This window comes from Schistocerca cancellata, chromosome 5, assembly GCF_023864275.1.
Source record: "Schistocerca cancellata isolate TAMUIC-IGC-003103 chromosome 5, iqSchCanc2.1, whole genome shotgun sequence".
NCBI lineage: Eukaryota > Metazoa > Arthropoda > Insecta > Orthoptera > Acrididae > Schistocerca > Schistocerca cancellata.
The window spans coordinates 242,059,610-242,078,392 of record NC_064630.1 but is presented as its reverse complement, the minus strand read 5'-3'; the positions used below and the strand labels follow the sequence as shown (position 1 = coordinate 242,078,392).

At 41.8% G+C, this 18,783-nt stretch overlaps 1 protein-coding gene across 7 annotated transcripts in view; it reads left to right on the top strand.

Moving 5' to 3' along the window:
• LOC126188203 (endoribonuclease Dicer-like) overlaps positions 1 to 18,783 on the top strand; it is a 425,024-nt gene that overhangs the window by 201,866 nt on the left and 204,375 nt on the right. For all 7 annotated transcript variants that reach the window (XM_049929751.1, XM_049929747.1, XM_049929748.1 and 4 more), the window contains one exon: positions 7,326 to 7,462. In XM_049929751.1, coding sequence (XP_049785708.1) covers positions 7,326 to 7,462 — 137 coding nt within the window. The remainder of the gene's footprint in view (positions 1 to 7,325; positions 7,463 to 18,783) is intronic.

Genomic DNA, 18,783 nt, shown 5'->3' with positions numbered 1-18,783 from the left:
TGGCTTAAATTTAGGGAATTGTCTCGATAACACTGAATTAGCTCCCCATTGCAAATCAGTCACTGCTTCACTAGTTAATACAACATTAGGTGAAGTTACCCTTTTTCTACTTTATCTTCAATAAGCTTAAAGTATCTCCATAGGTTGTCCATACCCTTCCTGATATCACTACGTTGGGAAGAAGGAATAGGCGATATGTGTCCGGATGTTATACTCTTGGTAACCTTTCGATCTATAATTTCTCCAAATTGTTCCTCCAAACTAATTACATTTATAATATCAGAGTTAGCTATTTTCTCTTTGAAATTTCTTTCTACATTATCTACCCGTGTATTGACACCTGTAATGTGCGATTGGGTGACTGGCATTAATTCATTTCGCTTATCTACACTCTCTTTCAGATTATTCAACCCCTGCCTTAAATCATTATACTTAACATTGTACATTGTACACGTTTTCAAAAGATCCTAACTTTTTAGTAAGTTCGGATTCTACATTATTTCATTTGCTCTCAAAATTTTAAGTTCTAACCTTTTTGATAAATCTTGAAAAGTGTTACTCTGTTTCTGACTAAGGTCAGTAAACATATGATTTATATGAGTGGTCAGAGAATTTGTCAACTCATTCTTTAAATCTACTTTTAAATTCTCTACTTTATTACTTGTTGTATCGAACTCAGTCTTCAAAGCACCCATGCCTTTGCATAGATAACTAAAGTCTTTGCTTTGAGAGCCGACTTTGGTGTTTAACAAACCTAAATTTGTCATTTGAATACTCAATGTTTCACTCTGAGCATTTAAAGCTCCACTCTGGGTATTTAACTGAGAATTTACTAAGTCTAGTTCTTTACTTACAGTCACACTCTGAGAATTTAATGAGTTTAACTTAAGACTCTGAGCTTTGATTTTTGCTGATTTTCATATCCATTACTGGGTCTTGAGTTTCCCCAACCTGTTGTATATTTTCCATACTTTTATATGCCTTAGCTCTTGTAAGCATTTAAAACTAACTTTAAATATGATAATTACACAATAAAAGTTCACTCAACAGTATCTTCTACAACTTTGTACTAAAGTAATCAAGTTTTGTTTCATGCTCACCTGGCGTAGAATTCTTGTTGCGTAGGTGAGTGGATGTGGAGACAGGTAAGCACCGGTGAACAGCAGCTGGTGCCGTGGCATCGGATGTGTGATGGTTTCCGCGTCTGCATCCCCGCGATGTGTGAGAGAGCTGTATACTCCTCGCACTGGATCTTCTTGGTTGAAGTGTTCTATAGGTACTTCTTCTTAGACAAATACATTGAAATCTTCTTTGCTGTTTTTATCGTTGTGAATTTTCATTTCCTCACCGTTTTTCCACTTAAATTTTGCTCCATTGGAAACTTGAATGTATTCCAATTTCTCGGAGTAATTCCCTTGTCTTATTATGTTTGGTTGCTACGGCAACACGTAACAGCTTCTTTTCTTGTTTTGTACTAAAATTTCCTGTTTTCTTGATTCTTTCACACAAATCGCCACATTATAACATTTCTGACTTATAAAGTGTGAGTGTGAATCTGGGTTATTTCGGTTTATTCCCCAAACCACCTTCCACTTCTTTACTGGGAATTTGCAGCCACTCTTCTTTACTGGATAGCCAGCTGCTGGAATCCCTCTTGACTTCTTCTCCATTGAATAATGCTAGGTACAGGAATTTTTAGACTCTTTCTACTTATGAAATAATTAGACATGCAAACTATGCTTTTCATCAGTTAACAAAACTGGTAAAGTATCCAGTCTAGATGACATCCGTATGGAGCAAATCAAGAATTTCGGCCCAGAAACAAGAAAGTGGATCCTGCAGCTTTTCAACAACTGCATGAACCAGTGCCAAATACCAAAGATCTGATGAAAGAGCAGGGTGATAGCTCTTCTGAAACCTGGAAAGGAAGCAAATCGTCCCAAGAATTTCAGACCAGCTAGCCTTTTGAGTCACCTTTATAAACTGTTCGAACGTATGATTCTGAATAGAATCCTACCAGTAATAGACCCTCTTCTCATACCCGAACAAGCAGGATTTCGACCAAACAGAAGCTGCACAGAGCAACTTTTGAATCTCACTTAGTTTATAGAGGATGGGTTTGAAACCCGCCAAGTAACGGGCGTGGTCTTCGTGGATCTCACAGCAGCATATGATACTGTCCATCATCGGTTACTCCATTCAAAACTATATAAGATGATCAACAACGTCCACCTTGTTAGACTACTCAGCACCCTCCTCCAAAACCGTAGGTTTTTTGCTGAATTTCAAGGACAACGCAGTCGCTGGAGAGCGCAGAAAAATGGTCTACCTCAGGGAAGCGTCTTGGCTCCACACATCTATACCAACGACCAGCCATTGACCCCAGGCACAAGGAGATTCTTATATGCAGATGACCAAGCCCTTGCTACCAGAGATCATGCTTTGAAAGAGTGGAAAGAAACCTGACAACAGCACTTAGAACACTGTCAAGCTACTACAATCGGAACCAACTCAGACCTAACCCTTCGAAGACACAAGTGTGTGCCTTTCATTTAAGGAATAGGGAAGCTAATCGTGAGCTACATATTGCATGGTCAGGCATCCAACTCCAGCATCATCATGCACATAAATACTTGGGAGTCACTCTCGATAGAACTCTGACATTCAAAACTCACTGCAAGAACACCAAAATGAAAATCTCCGCTCGAAACAACCTAATTCGCAAACTAGCGGGGACACAGTGGGGATCACATCCACAAACTATTCGCTGTTCTGCAATGGCACTGTGCTTTTCTACTGCTGAATATGCTTCTCCAGTCTGGTACAGGTCATTGCATGCCAGACAAGTAGACATTGCTCTCAAAATTGCTCTCAGGTTGATCACAGGTTGCTTAACACATACCCCAACTGATAAGCTCTACTGCCTGGCTGGAATAGCGCCACCATGGATACGCAGAACAGTGGCTGCCAACAAGGAGAGACTGAAAATGGAACAGGACAGTGCCCATCCACTGCACGGACATAATCCACCACAGCAACGGCTGAGATCGCGAAAGAGCTTCCTGAGAACATTCGAGAAGCTCACTATTTCACCAGAGAAGGCAAGGCTGGAGTTATGGAAGAAGTCGACACCTCACCTGCAGACGCCAGAAGCTGAAGAACTACCACCCGGACACAACGAGAGCTGACTGGTGTGGAAACCTTTAAACGGATTACGATAAGGAGTCGGACGATCCAGAGACAACCTGAAGAGATGGGGCTTCATAACAGAAAATACGTCCTGTGATTGATTGTGGACAAGAACAAACAACAAACCACAAGCCACATGCTCCAGTGCCTTTTGTGCCCTACATCCTGCACGAAGATTGATCTCCTGCAAGCCACTCCAAGCGCCCTGGAGGTTGCAAAGTACTGGGCACATGTAATATAAATACAATTTGTATATATATATATATATATATATATATATATATATATATATATATTAGAGGGAAACATTCCACGTGGGAAAAATATATTTAAAAAGAAAGATGATGAGACTTACCGAACAAAAGCGCTGGCTTTCGCAACCAACGGTTGCCCTCTTTCCTGACGAGGCAACCGTTGGTTGCGAAAGCTAGAATTTTGTGTGTATGTTTGTGTTTGTTTGTGTGTCTATCGACCTGCCAGCGCTTTTGTTCGGTAAGTCTCATCATCTTTCTTTATATATATATATATATATATATATATATATATATATATATATATATATATATATATATATATTGATGTGTATGCCTACTGTAAATTTGTATGTTTCTGATTCGAGAATAAAAAAAATCAGTTAGCAATGTATTTGACTTCCATACACTATAAAACTCCCACTTTCAACGTAAATATATAATTTCCGGTAAGTCTCTCGTACAGTCAAACGTCAGAAACAAATTGAATTACAGTTAAAAGAAAGTTGGCTTTGGTGCCATAACTTTTCTTAACATAAATCAGAAAATAAGTCTTGCCTGTAGCAAGGTTACGTCAAGAGTTTCCAATAGTTATTTTTCAACTGTCTTTGTTTTAATAACAGTAGTCAGTGACCCAATAAGGACAGTGCTGCGTATAAACTCAATTGTTCTTCCTTACACACTCACTAAAACATCTACGGATTGCCCAACATGTACTTGTTGGTGCCATTCATCTGCCGTGTGTACTTCCTTCCCACGACTGATTTTAAGCCACATGTGATACACAGTAGGTAGAATTCTACCATCCCACACTCATATCCAGAATATCACGTGTTCGAGACTGTAGAAGGCTGAGTGGTTCTAGAATTTACACAGAAATTCTTGAATCACTACACGCTGCCAAACTGGGGCCAAGAGCAAAGTATACCACCCTGTGGAGCATTGTGCAGCTGAATGTAACACGCTTAATTTCCGTGACTGCTTCACTATGCAAGTCATCTCGATTCTCTCCTCCACCACCATATTTTGTTAACTAAGTTTATTGGAGTTATGCTTACAACACATTCTCCACTCCCGTAATTAACCCAGCCTACGGTAACCTATTGTCCCCACACCCTCCCCCCAACTGTTTCCACCCCCTCCTTATTCTCGTGTCCCATCCTCCGTTTGCCCCCCTTTGCCAACGGGCTCATCCATCTGTCCATGCTTCTGTGCTTTTTCACTTTTTTCCCCCAACTCCCTGGCCCACAACTTCCTGATGCTGTGCCTGTTGGCATTCCAGTCCCTGCACACACTGCCAGACCTTGTTCCTCTCTCCCCCATCTGCTCACTACTATCATTTCTCCTTCCCTACCCCATCCAGATTGTTCCTTTCATCCCATTCTGGCCCAAGTTGCCGGAGTTGGCAGTCTTGTGTGCATGAGTTGTGCTTGCTTGTATGTATGAATGGTGTGTGTTTCTCTTTTGCTGATGAAGGCTGTGGCCGAAAGCTTTTTGTTGGTGTGTTTTACCTGTGCTTGTCTGCAACATAAGTTGTCTTCTTTATGGCAAGTAGCAATCTATCTTTTCCTGAAATATTGATACTCCTACCTAGTGTTTTATCTCAATTCTATTGGTCCATGTTCTCCCTCTCCCTCTCACTTACACACATCCTCTGCCACCCTCTCTGTCCAAGTTATCTGCCTCTCTGTCTTTGCAAATCCTCTTCCCCTCTCCTTGCCCACATCCTCTTCCCCTCTCCTTGCCCACATCCTCTTCCCCTCTCCTTGCCCACATCCTCTTCCCCTCTCCTTGCCCACATCCTCTTCCCCTCTCCTTGCCCACATCCTCTTCCCCTCTCCCTGCCCATATTCTCTGCCCCTCTCTCTGTCAATCTCCTCTGACCCCATCTCTGTCTGTCTCCTTCTCCCCCTTCCCTCTGTCTGTCTCCTTGTCCCCTTTCTCTCTTTCCCTCTTGCCCTTCTCTTTTTAAATCTCCACCTTCTCTCTGTCCACTTCCATCTCCTGCTTCTCCCCCCCCCCCCTCTCTCTCACCCCACTGCCAGTCCTCCCTCTCTTTTCTGCCCAACTGCCTCCCCCCCCCCCTCTGTGTCCACCTGCCATTACCACCTCTCTCTGCCCATCTGCCCTTCCCTATGTCTCTTTACCCGTCTACGACTCCCTCTCTCTCTATCCATTTCCACTTCTTTTTTTTCTATTACCATCACCTCTTTCCCCCTCTCCCTTTCCATTTCCTCTCTCTCTCTCTCTCTCTCTCTCTCTCTCTCTCTCTCCATTTCCTCCATCCCTTATATCTCCTGAGATATGTTTCATACAATGATATAATTTTGTAGGTACTTTAGCAGCAAATGTGGATACTGTCTCCTGAAAGTGTTGCAAACAGAGATAGTAGCAAAGAAGCAATAAATGTAAATGTCATGATATGCCTGATGTGACTGTTTTACTGAAAGTCACATCAGAAAAATGCAGTAAGCAATAAAATTTCTCCTTTCATCATTTTGTGGTGGTCGTCAGCAAGAAAAAGTTTCTGTAAAGGTTTGATATTATGTGCAAAGTGTGTTACAAATAACTAAGTTGTCTCATTCCCGAAATATTGAATGAGTAAAATTTGGATACGAGCATATGAAATATGTACACAGATATGTGAGTGGCTGGATCACTTCTTATATAATAGAACCCAGTATGTTGTCCTCGATGGCGAATGTTTGTCAGAGACAAGGGTATCATCAGGAGTGCCCCAGGGAAGCGTGATGGGACTGCTCCATACAAATAAATGATTTGGTGGACTGGGTGGGCAGCAGCCTGTGATTGTTTGATGATGATGATGATGCATTGGTGTACGGTAGGATGTCAAAGTTGAGTGACTGTAGGAAGATACAAGACGACATAGACAAAAAAAATTGCAGTTAGTGTGATGAATGGCAGCTAGCCCTAAATGTGGGAAAATGTAAGTTAATCCGAATGAGTAGGAAGAACAAACCTGTAATGTTTGGATACAGTATCACTACCATCCAGCTTGACACAGTCAAGTTGTTTATATGTCTGAGCCTAACATTGCAAAGCGATATGAGGTGGAATGAGCGTGTGGAAACTGTGGTACAGAAGGCAAATGGTCAACTTTGGTTCATTGGGAGAATTTTAGCAAAGAGTGGTTCACCGGCAAAGGAGACCACATAAATGATGCTGGTGTGAACTATTCTTGAGTACTGCTCTAGTATTTGGTATCCTTACCAGGTGAGATTGAAGGAAGACATTGAAGCAATTCATAGGATGGGTGCTAGATTTGTTACTGGTAGATTTGAACAAAATATGTTACGGAGATGCTTCGGGAACTCAAAAGGGAATCCGTGTAGGGAAGGCGGCATTCTTTGTGGGAAAGACTGTTGAGAAAATTTAGAGAACCAACATTTGAATCTGACTGCCGAACAGTTCTGCTGCCACCAACATAGATCACATGTAAGGACCACGAAGATAAGATACGAGTAATTAGGGCTCATCTGGAGCTTTACATACAGTCGTTTTTCCCTTGCTCTATTTGCTAGTGGAACAGGAGGGGAAATGACAAGTAGTGGCACCTTACTGTGGCTTATGGAGTATTCATGTGGATGTCTGCGACTGTCTGACTTCTGAGGTGTCAGCTTTTTGCTCCCCACTGCCCAAGTGTACTTGGCTTCCCATGGGTGGGCACTAGAGTTGGAACAGCCTACATAAAGGGGTCACAATGCACTAACAAAGCATGATAAGGTACTGTAGAGTAGCAGTTGGCCTATTTTTGCGTTAGTGATGATGTGCCAGAAAATGAACTCTGTTTTGAAATAGTGTTTCAGACAGTGTTAGAAAATAGAAATTGAAGTTTTTGAGATACAGTGAGTAAATTGTTCACAGGTGCTGAGGCCGGGAGCTATAAATGTGGAAGCAGATATGGTCGACGGTGAGCCAGAAGATGAATGTGTGGAATGGCATACACCCTGTGGCAGTCATGCAATTCTGAAAGGTCCATATGCTATACAGTTGGTGAATATGTGAGTCTCATTTGTTGTTAAGTGAATCAAAAAATTAGTTGAAGTATTCTGTGAAGTGTGAAGCTGAACAATATTAGGTAGTTATGAACATACACTAAAGCATGGGAGCACACCATAAGGGCAAGTCTCCCCCCCCCCCCCCCCCTCATAAAAAGGTGAGGGTCTTTTTAATTAACTAGATCTGATTTCCCAGCTATACATTGATCTTAGTCCTTACTGCAAATCTTGCTATACTGTAGATTGTATGAAATGGCTAAATAATGTATTCGATAACATCAGGGCCTGTTTAAGGTTCAGCGAGGCTTCTGATCTCCTTTCAGTAGTGTCGTTTGATTACACTAAATGACATTTTTGTGGCTAGCTGTTGTTTTTGCATGTAACCATGTACAAGTTTACATCTCATCAGCTTTGCATAATTTTTATTGTAAACTTTCAGTGTATGAACATAAAACGTTTCTCAACATTATGAAACAATTTTTAATGAATTTTACCACTTTTTTCAAACTATAATTGTGATGTAATTGTAAACTACATGTAAAAAATCATTATCCACAATACTAGTGCACATGACCATAAATGCATTACATCACACAAACAAAAATACACCTAATTCTCTAGTGTCCATTTGTTGCTCTGTTTTTTTGTCAAAAAATTTACTATTGTTGCTGTGCTTGTAGTACTGCATTGACACACAGAGACACTTTGCAGATATTAGCACTGAGCCATTTATTGAGAAGACCTCGCCCTTTACAGTTACTATTATTTCATGTATTGTATTTAGCGTGGAACTTATGTTTGAGGGTCAGTCAAATGAAAGCCAAAAATTCACCACAGCAGGGCAATGGAATGGTTCCATTCAGAAGTGATCACAACATGCATTAAGACATTTATCCCACTGGGAGACAAAATGATCAATCCTTGTTTAGTACATTGCAGTTGGCCACTGGTGTATCCACGACCTCACCCCTCTTGCACTTCCAAAATCACACTTTGAAGAACTGAACTGTGCAGAGGATGTTGCAGTGTTTCCCAACCAAATCACTGAAGTGTAGTCTTTGTCTGATAGGCTGTGTGAGGGTGTTTTTTTGTGCAACAGGATGGTTCTGTTAGACAGTATTCCTACAGCTAGAGGGCAAACAGCAAAGCAACAGTGAAAATACCCCACATCTCTTTTACAAAAAAAAAAATCCTAATTTTTCACGTAAATTCCAGTTAGGTCATAGTGACTTTTGTCTTAGAGTGCAGGGGGCCCTCTACTCGTAGAGTTCCTCGAGCATGGAACCACATTGCTATGAAGACATTTTGAAGAAACTGTAATGCTCCATAAAGTCAAAATGTACCGGAATGCTGTCAGACAGAATTGTCTTGTTGCACGATAACGCCTGCCCCCACACAACCAATTGGATGAAGGCTGTGCTTCAGCGATTTGGTTGAGAATCACTGCAACATCTGTACAGCCCAGATCTTGTGCCATGTGATTTTCACATCATTGACAACATGAAGAAAGACGTGTGGATGGCAGTTTAAGTCGGACAAGGAAGTGCAAGAGTGGCTGCGATAGTGGATCTGTCCAAGGCCAGCCGTGTTCTATGAAACAGGAGTTGATCGTATCCTCTTCCAGTGAGATAAATGTCGTAATGCACGTGCATTATGTCATGTCATGCCATTCCATGGTCCTGTTGTTTTGGGTGTTTGGTTTTCATTTGACTTCCCCTTATATAAACAAAGGTTCCTAGGACTTTTGCAATGTATGCTACTGTGTAAAACATTTCTCTCTGTGAAGAGCAACTGTACAAAATTTGCAGGTATGCATTGTTTCATTTCTTTTTCTGTGGGCAGCACAAACTGTATAGACTTTGGCTGGAAATTTCTTTTTTAGTCCTTTTTTCCACTGTTTGAAATAGACACATTCCTGATGCTTCATGTCACCTAGTAGCCATCCAGGTGGTTGTACATGTAGTACTCTTCCTTTTCCTCTAGGGGACGGACTGGGCACGGCATTTCTCTCTCTTTGTCTGGAGAGCCTTCATTACCATTGTCAGTAATCCAATATTTTGCCACTGAAAATAGAAACTGCTTACAATTTATTTTTTTCATCTTCTCTGGATTCTGGACACTGTAAATTTTAAACAAATTTAAAATTCCACAGTTTGTTAGGTAAAGGATGACTTTTTTTGTCCATGTCATCAATTTCCATGAGAACTGTGTTGATCCACAGTATCAACCCTTTTCCTGTGGACATTATACTGATTCACACAAAGGCTTAAATATATCCTCTCCAATTTTTCTGTTGTATTTGAAACAGAAGCGTCATGAATTGTTGAGATCATTCTGACATCCTGCTTGTCTTTCCATACGAGGAGAAGAATGTCACCTTTTCTACAGGAAACCAGATCACCTTCCTTCATTCTTAATGCTTGGTTTTCGGTTTACGGTATACCTCTTTTCACTGTAATAGTATCACAGATTCTTTTCACCATAATATTATCACAGACTCTGGTTCTGTTTTTTAGTTGTAACTCTGCAGTAAAGGTATTATTATAATAGTTATCTTGGTAAATATTGTGTCAGAAATAATAAGGAAATCAGACAGTTGTATAACAAACTAGATGTCGTGACAGAAATAAAGAGTAATAGTCTATGCTGACTGGGACAGTAGAAAAAATGGTGGAGAGCAGCACAGTCAAGACAGCTTTCAAAGGAAGACCAGGTGGGTGCCATATAAGGACCAGCTGGCTAGACAACATGGAGAAGGACTTGAGGAGAATGGGAGTTAGAAGCCAGCAGCGAAGAGTGGGTGAAGATTGGCCAGTGGACCAAGGCCCTAGATGGGCTGTAGCACCAAGGAGTACAGCAAAGATATTGTGCCACATAAAAAGAAGATAATGAAGAACTGGGAGGACAGACTTTTCCAGTTTCTTATCTTCACTAGAGATGGGGGATCCGCTCCTGAACTGATTCATAGAGTTGAATCTTTCAAAGGAGTGAACAATCAATGATTCAGAAAAAAAGAATGGTAGCTCCAGACGTTTCCCACAGCAGAGAGAGAGAGAGAGAGAGAGAGAGAGAGACGGAGCATATCAGCGGGGCCTCTGCGGGTCAGAGCACATTGCACGCCACACAACACAGCCAGCGCCGGCCTCTGCCCTGCTTCTACCTTGGCTGCCTGCATTGTGCAGTGCCCCATTGGATTTTGTGTTTCACATATGCCGTGCCGTCTCTGTGCGTCGTCTGCCGTGTGCACTGTGCAGTGTCTGGCGCAGCTTAACTTAGCAACGCACTCTGTCGGCGATCGTTTCAGTCGCACGTCCTGCCCTCTGGGCAGTTGATGCGAGCAACAGGACAGAGAGCCTTCTAGCGGAGAACATAAGAACTACTTGCAACAACCTGCTCGCAAGAGAACGGACGATTTGTCTCGGAGCGGGTGACTGGTGGCCGTTCACCGCTCCCCCCACCCTCGGAACTCGCCCGCTCAACGCTCACCCCACCGTTCTCGACTCTAGCCAGAGCGTTGAGCAAAGCGACTCAGTTGTCACTCTGGTCTCTGCGATCTTAGCTCACGCAGTAATACAGCTTGCGGCTCGACCTGCTTGACTCAGCACCTCTGCATCGGAGTTTGTCTCTACTGGATATTGTTCTTCGTAGTAATACCGCTATGTATATTACATTATTATGTTATGTATACATCATTTGTTTTTATTTTTTTTTATTTGTTTAAACTGATCAGATTAGGTCCCTGACGACTTCTCTTACTATAGAATTTTTATTATGGACACTCGAATTTACGCTTTAATTACGAGCGAACCGATAAACGTATCGCAAAATGTGATACACCAATATTTTCCTTGTTTTATTCTGCGTAAGGCTATATGCAGCACTTTAGTCTTACAGTCAGATTTATATATAATTTTTTCTTATTCTGGTTCGGATTTTGGGATTTTAGGCGTCTTCGGAAGGAAACGTTCATTTTAAAAATATATGGCTTGCGATGTATTTGTACGAGGTTAATGAAATTTTAATACATTGTAGCCAAATATATTGTTAATGTAAATCTCAAGTTACAACATTTTCCGATCACCCAAAAAACCACGATAGTGCAAAATAAATCAATAATCATAAACTTTGTCATATCGTGGCAATTTCAATAAACAATACAAAATTCTTACTCATTATCTGTGTTACTTCAAAATAGGATCAAATAAGATCAAAATACACGTATAGTACTGGAATAAACCAAGTTTAAAGGGCAATGTGCCTTCCATTTATTTTCTATTGTGAATGAGTGGTGAGTCATGAAAAAATGAAAAAGAGCTAGTTCATTTCAGGGAGTGAACAGTTCTGATCCGATCTCTGAAAAGAACAGTTTTGCCCATCTCTAATCTTCACCAGTATAAATCTCCATATTGGATTTCTCGCCTGTGACAGTCTCACACACCACTGTAACAAGTAACCCATACTTCGTAGTCTTTGCAGGGTTGTACATTTGTAAGCTCAGCCTACTCCATGGAATCATCTCATTCAACAAAGACTGTTGCTTTTATTTATAAAGTGTGCTAAATTTATCGAGGAAATAATGCAACATAGGTTGATTTTTGAAGAGTCTCTCAGAGATACTGTTCAGTTTTGTATTGTCCTGAAAGTACCAGAATGTTCAGATCTATTGCTGCTCATAATCTATGAAAATAATCTGTTAGAGTGTCTTGTTGATGAGTAATCTTTCCATCTATCTTTTTTTGTTTGTTAGAATTGGGCCAAGGGGTATCTTCATGTCTCTTTGCGTAACACGAGACCACCTGGATGCTTTAGGCAACATTTTATATTTCACTGAGATTTGATTACGATAAAACAATACAAACAAGTTGTCACCAAACATCACAGAGGCTATACAGTCACATTGTATTGGAAATGTAATGATCCCTTAATGACCTTCAAGTGGTTTCATGCCAGTTTCTCATCAGTCAATGTTATCATTATAAGAAATGGATCATTCACATGAACAGAGTTGTCATCATCATTAGTGTCAGAATCACGTGACAACATTGCCATCTTGCACTTCTTTGCAGGCCTAAAATTGTCACTGTCTCTGTCACTAGAATTTTCCTCAGATCCATATAAATACATTCCTTCATCTGGATTTTCATTCTCACTAAGAACATCTAAGTACTCGTTGGCAGAGACACCTGAAATTATTGCAGGAAAATTCATTGTCTTCCATTTTCGAAATAGGACCATCTGTAAAAGCAGGAGAAACTTCAAGACAGAAATGGTAACGGTTTGAAATATCAAAATAAATCACAATACTAAATAAGCGAAAGGTACATGAATGCAGTTACATTTGCTACATTGCTTACTGATGTAAAAGGCAGCATGTATGAAACATGAGTAAACTTGGGATCTGACTGCAATGTTTTAAGGCAAGTCTTAAGACAGAATTATTATACAGTGGTGAAAGACACTGCCCACATGGGAGAGATCTGCAGCTATATATATATACTCTCCATACCACTGTAAAGTGCATGGGAAAGGGTACTTCCCATATTAGATATTTTTCCTGTTCCATTCTCATATGGAGCGCAGGGTGAACGTTTCATGAAACACCTCTGAGCATACTGTAATTAGTGTAATCTACATAAGAAGTTGTGGTATATTCCTAGATTCAACACTTAAAACTAGTTCTTGACAGTTTAAACTAGACTTTCAGAGGACAGATCGTGTATGTCTTACAAGTATTTTTCAGTTAATTGCTTTCAGCATCTCCATGTCAGTCTTGAATGAGTAGAACAAAGCTTTGACCATTCATGCTGCCTCTTTTGTATACACTCAATATTCCCTATTAGTTCTATTTGGTATGGGGCCACACACTTCAGTAATATTTACGATGGGTGGCACATGTGTTTTGCATACAGTCATTGTTGTAGGTTAGTTGCATTTCTTTGCTGTTCTACCAATGAACTGCAGTCTGCCATCTGCTTTATATACAGCTGAACCTATGCAACCTGCCTCCATTACTGAGGTTCCTAACGCACACTTGTGCAGTGGCGCTCGACCCAGGGGAAGCTGGTTCGAATCCTGGTGATAGAAAAAGATTTCACCACCAGTATTTATCTGGTTAGTAGGAGAGGAGAGGTGGTGGTGTAAAGTTCCCGATCACCAGACTTTGTGCCAACATCCTGGTTTAAAACTCAAACCCTTCCATAGTGTCTCATGATTGGGCCTGTGACAGAATTGATGGTGATTCCTCTGTCCGATGGGGATGTTAAGCTTGACGGCCCCCTAGGTGCTATTCGCGAGGAGTAGGCTCTCCCTCCTTGCGTCATCTTCATCATCATACAACATAAACATTACAAATACGTACATGTAGTGTTATAAATAGTGCATAATGGGGCATGTAGTAAATAAATAAACAAACAACTGTACCTATGTTCCATTTCATATCCCTACAAATTGTTGCACCCAGGTATTTGTTAAGAGTTTAGCAGTTCCAACTGTGGGTCATTTTTATTGTAGTCATAGGATACTACTTTTTTTGTGACCTGTCGTATTTTACATTACTGAAGGTGTAAAGCTGATTGCCCATCTTTGCGCTATTTTTAAATCTTATCAAGATTGAATATTTGTGCAGTTTGTTTCAGACAGTACTTCATTAAAGATAGTTGTCATCAGTGAAAAGTGAGGTTATTATTGACATTGTGTGCAATGTCTTGGATGAATGACAGGAACAGCAAGAGTCTCAACACACTTTCCAGAGGCTGTATAAAGTTACATCTACATAAGTAGAAGACTCTCCATCCAGTTAACATACTGCATCTTCCCCACCATGAAATGCTCAATCCCGTCCCATATCTTGTTTTATACCCCATATGGTGGTACTTCTGTTAATAAGTCACTGTGTGACATGGATTCAGATGCCTGTTCAGAGTCAAGAACCACTGAACTGTTGCAGGAGGATGACCACCTGACAGTCTTTACTGTCCATTGTCAGTATCAGTACTCCCAGTACCATCTGGATGCTGATTTTTAGGGAAAAGTATGTCTGGAGTTCAGGAAAGGGAGTGGACTGGGAGGGTGATTTTTTAGGGTGTCATCCTGTGCTTTAGAAGCACAGTGCGTCTTAAGAGTCAAATGTGGGATCTGGTTTCATATGGAGTTTGGATAGGGTCAACATTAGCATGTCATGCTGTTGGTGGTGGGTGTTACAACAGAACAAGGAAATCAGTGGTTTGTGGTCTGTTACAAGGTTAAATTTTATGCTGCAAAGACATGTATGGAATTTTTGGATGTCTGATATAACTGCCAGTGCTTCATTTTCCATTTTGTGCGTAACTGATCTGGGCTGAAGTGAGTGTCTCAAGTGCATACGCTGTTGTTTACTTGTGCCCACTGTCGCATTTGTGAGAAGTACAGCCTTGATACATTGATATGTGTTAGTGGCCAATAGAATGTGTTCTGATGGGTCATGTTGCCAGACAAGGACTAGGCTTTGGATAACATTTGAACTTCAAGCCTCTTTGGCACTGCAAAGACCATACTTATTTTGCACATATCTTGATAGATTATTAAGGGACCTTGTGATGTGTGGAGTATTAAGTGTAAATTATGTGTGATTATTTATTTTGCAGAGAAGTGACTGAAGGTCTTTTAAGTTTGTAGCTTGCTTTCTCTCTCTCTCTCTCTCTCTCATTTTCCTTAGTTGATTGGAGTCCTTTATGACTCAGTATGTAGCCTAAAGTGCCAACTGTGTGCCAAGCATTGTTGGCAAGCGAGGTGCACTCAGCCCTTGTGATTCAAACTGAGGAGTTACTTGATTGAGAAGTAGTGGCTCCAGTTTTGTAAATTGACATATGGGTGGGAGAGCTTGGGATGAGAATGACACAGCGGCCAATGGGATGAGGATGACACAGCAGCCAATCGGTACCATTTGGTCTTCATCCCCTGTTCGAGCAGAGTTTAGTTTTTTATGTAGCCTAAGTATTCCACTTGTGCTAGAAAAAATTCACATTTCTGCTGGTTGCTCTTAAGTCCATTTTGTTATGTCTGGAACAGTAGATTGAAGTTTGCAGGACGCTGCAATCTTGTAGTGTCAGTTATTAATACATTGAGGTGACGGAAGTTATGGGATCGCTACATGCACCTATACAGATGGCAGTAAAATTGCGTACCCAAGGTATAAAAGGACAATGCATTGGGAGAGCTGTTATTTGCAGTCAGGTGATTCACGTGAAAAGGCTTCCGACGTGATTATGGCTGCATGATGGGACTTTGAAAGCAGAATGGTAATATGAGCTATATGCATGGGACATTCCATTCTGGAAATCAGTAGGGAATCCAATATTCTCAGAGCCACAGCATCAAGAATGTGCCAAGAATAGCAAATTTCAGGGATTACCTCTCACCATGGACAATTCAGTGGCCGGCGGTCTTAATTTAATGACCAAAAGCAGTGGCATTTGCGTAGAGTTGTTAGTGCTAACAGACAAGTAACCCTGCATGGAATAACTGCAGAAATCAATGTGGGATGTACGACAAATATATCCATTAGGGCAATTCAGCAAAATTTGGCATTATTGGGCTATGGTAGCAGACAACCAATGTGAGTGCCTTCACTACAGTGTGAAATTGCCTGCAGTGCCTCTCCAGGGCTCACAGCCATATTGGTTGGACCCTAATGACTGGAACACCATGGCCCCATCAGATAAGTCCTGATTTCAGTTGTTAAGAGCTGATGGTAGGGTTCAAGCACGATGCAGAAGCAATGGAACTGAGTTGTCAACAAAGCACTGTTCAAGCTAGTGGTGGCTCCATAATGGTGTAGGCTGTGTTTACACGGGGTGGACTGGGTCCTCTGGTTATGTTCAGAGACTTGGAGACCCATTGCAGTCGTTGATGGGCTTCATGCTCCCAAACGATGATGGAATTTTTGTGGATGTCAATGTGCCATGTTCCCAGGCCACAGTTGTTCGTGATTGGTTTGAAGAAAATTCTGGACAGTTCTAGCGAATGAGTTGGCCACTCAGACTGCCCAACATGTACCCCATCAACACTTACGAGGTGTAATTGAGAGGTCACTTCGTGCACAGAGTCGTGTGCCGGCATCACTTTCGCAATTATGAATGGATATAGAGGCAACAGGGCTCAATATTTCTGCAAGGGACTTCTAACGAATTGTTGATTCCCTATCACTTTTGAGTTGCTGCTCTGTGCCGGGCAAAAGTAGGTCCAACTCGATATCAGAAGGTATCCCAAGACTTGTCACCTCAGTGTATATTGTCCAGTTAATTGAATGTGTTTGGAATATTTTGAATCAGCTCCAAAACATATTGGTGCACTGTCAATCTGAAAAGCGTCCTAGTGTATCTGACCAGTCCAAATGGAGTGTTAATGGTCATGAATTGATGGGATTGTTTGTCTGGTGTATGTATGTTGCTAAATAATCTACAATACATACACCAGAGTTAAAAAATACATTTTTGTGAATCTTAAATTGTATATGAGTAGTTTTAATTCTAGTTTGCTTTGTAACACTAATTTCTTATTAAACAATGGAAACTCCAGGTAGGAATATCAACAATATAGGAAAACATGGAATCCTACTTACCGTAAATAAGACACGTGAAGTTGTAGGCAGGCACATTTAAAAGCCACTCACATGTAGCTTTCATCCACAGCCTTTGTCAGTAAACACACAAGCAAGCAAGCAAGCACACCTCATGCACATGTGACCACCATCTCCAGCATCTCGGACTGGAACGCAACACAATGTGGGATGCACACAGCAATCTGGAGGGGGAGGGGAAGGGGAAAGGGAAAGCAAAAGCAATAGCAGTGTACAGGTGGGGGGAGAGACAAACGCTTTCTGGTAGAGTGTGTGGAGAGTAGACTGCCAACGGGCACAGTGGCAGGAGGTTGGGGAGCAGGGAAGTGGGGAAAAAGGAACAAGAAATGAGAGGAGCGCGGAAAGACAGGCAGATGCATTAGCTGAGGGCTGCAAATAAACATGGTGGGAGACTAGAATGGGGAAGAATTGGTAGGACAGAGGAGGTGCAAACTATTGGGTGGAGGATGTGGGGACAATATGTTACTGTAGGTTGAGGCTGGGATTATCACAGGAGTGGAGAATGTGTTGTAAGAATAACTCCCACCTGCCAGTTCAGGAAAGCTGGTGGTCAAGGGAGGATCCAGATGGCTTGGGTAGTGAAGCAGCCATTGAAAACAAGTGTGTTGTTTTCAGCTGCATGCTGCACCACAGGATGGTCTACTTTGCTCTTGGCCATAATTTGGCAGTCGCCTTTCATCCTGGAGGACAGCTGGTCAGTAGTCACACCAATATAAAAAGGTGTGCAATGATTGCAGCAGAGCTGGTAAATTTCATGACTGCTTTCACAGGTGACCTGGCCCCTGATGGGGTAGGATAAACCTGTGAAAGGACTGGAATAGGTACTGTGGATGGGTGGATCAGGCAGGTTTTGCACCTTGGTCTTCCACAAGTATGTGATCCTTGTGGCAAGGGGTTGGGATTGGGAGTGGCTTAGGGATTGAGTAGGATGTTGTGGAGGTTGGGTGGACAATGGAACACAACTTTAGGGGGAGTGGGAAGTATGTCCCTCATTTCAGGACACAGTGATATGTAATCAAAGTCCTGGCGAAGGATGGGATTCATTTGTGTGGGGTGGTCCCAGATGACAAACGGGACACTCATTTGTTGCTGATTATTGGGGGCAGTGGGAAGATTGGGGTTCTGAGGGGAAATGGCATGTTTGTGGACTGGGTCTGGGGTATATTGTCCGCACCTCGTGGTCGTGCGGTAGCGTTCTCGCTTCCCACGCCCGGGTTCCCGGGTTCGATTCCCGGCGGGGTCAGGGATTTTCTCTGCCTCGTGATGACTGGGTGTCGTGCAATGTCCTTAGGTTAGTTAGGTTTAAGTAGTTCTAAGTTCTAGGGGACTGATGACCATAGATGTTAAGTCCCATAGTGCTCAGAGCCATTTGAACCATTTTTTTGGGGTATATTGCCTGTACTTGAAGGCCTTGATGAGAACCTCAGCATACTGAGTGAGAGAGTTTTTGTCGCTGCAGATACGCCATGCCCGGGTATCCAGGCTATATGGGAGGGATTTTTTGGTGTGAAAGGCATGATGATTGTCAAAATACAGGTACTGTTGATGATCAGTGGGTTTAATGTGGACAAAGATGTGGAAGGAGTGATCAGAGAGGAGGAGGTCAACATCTAGGAAGGTGGCATGCTGGGTTGAGGAGGACCGCGTGAAGCGAAAGGGAAAGATGATGATGAGATTGTGAAGGAACGAAGATAGGGTGTCTTGGCCC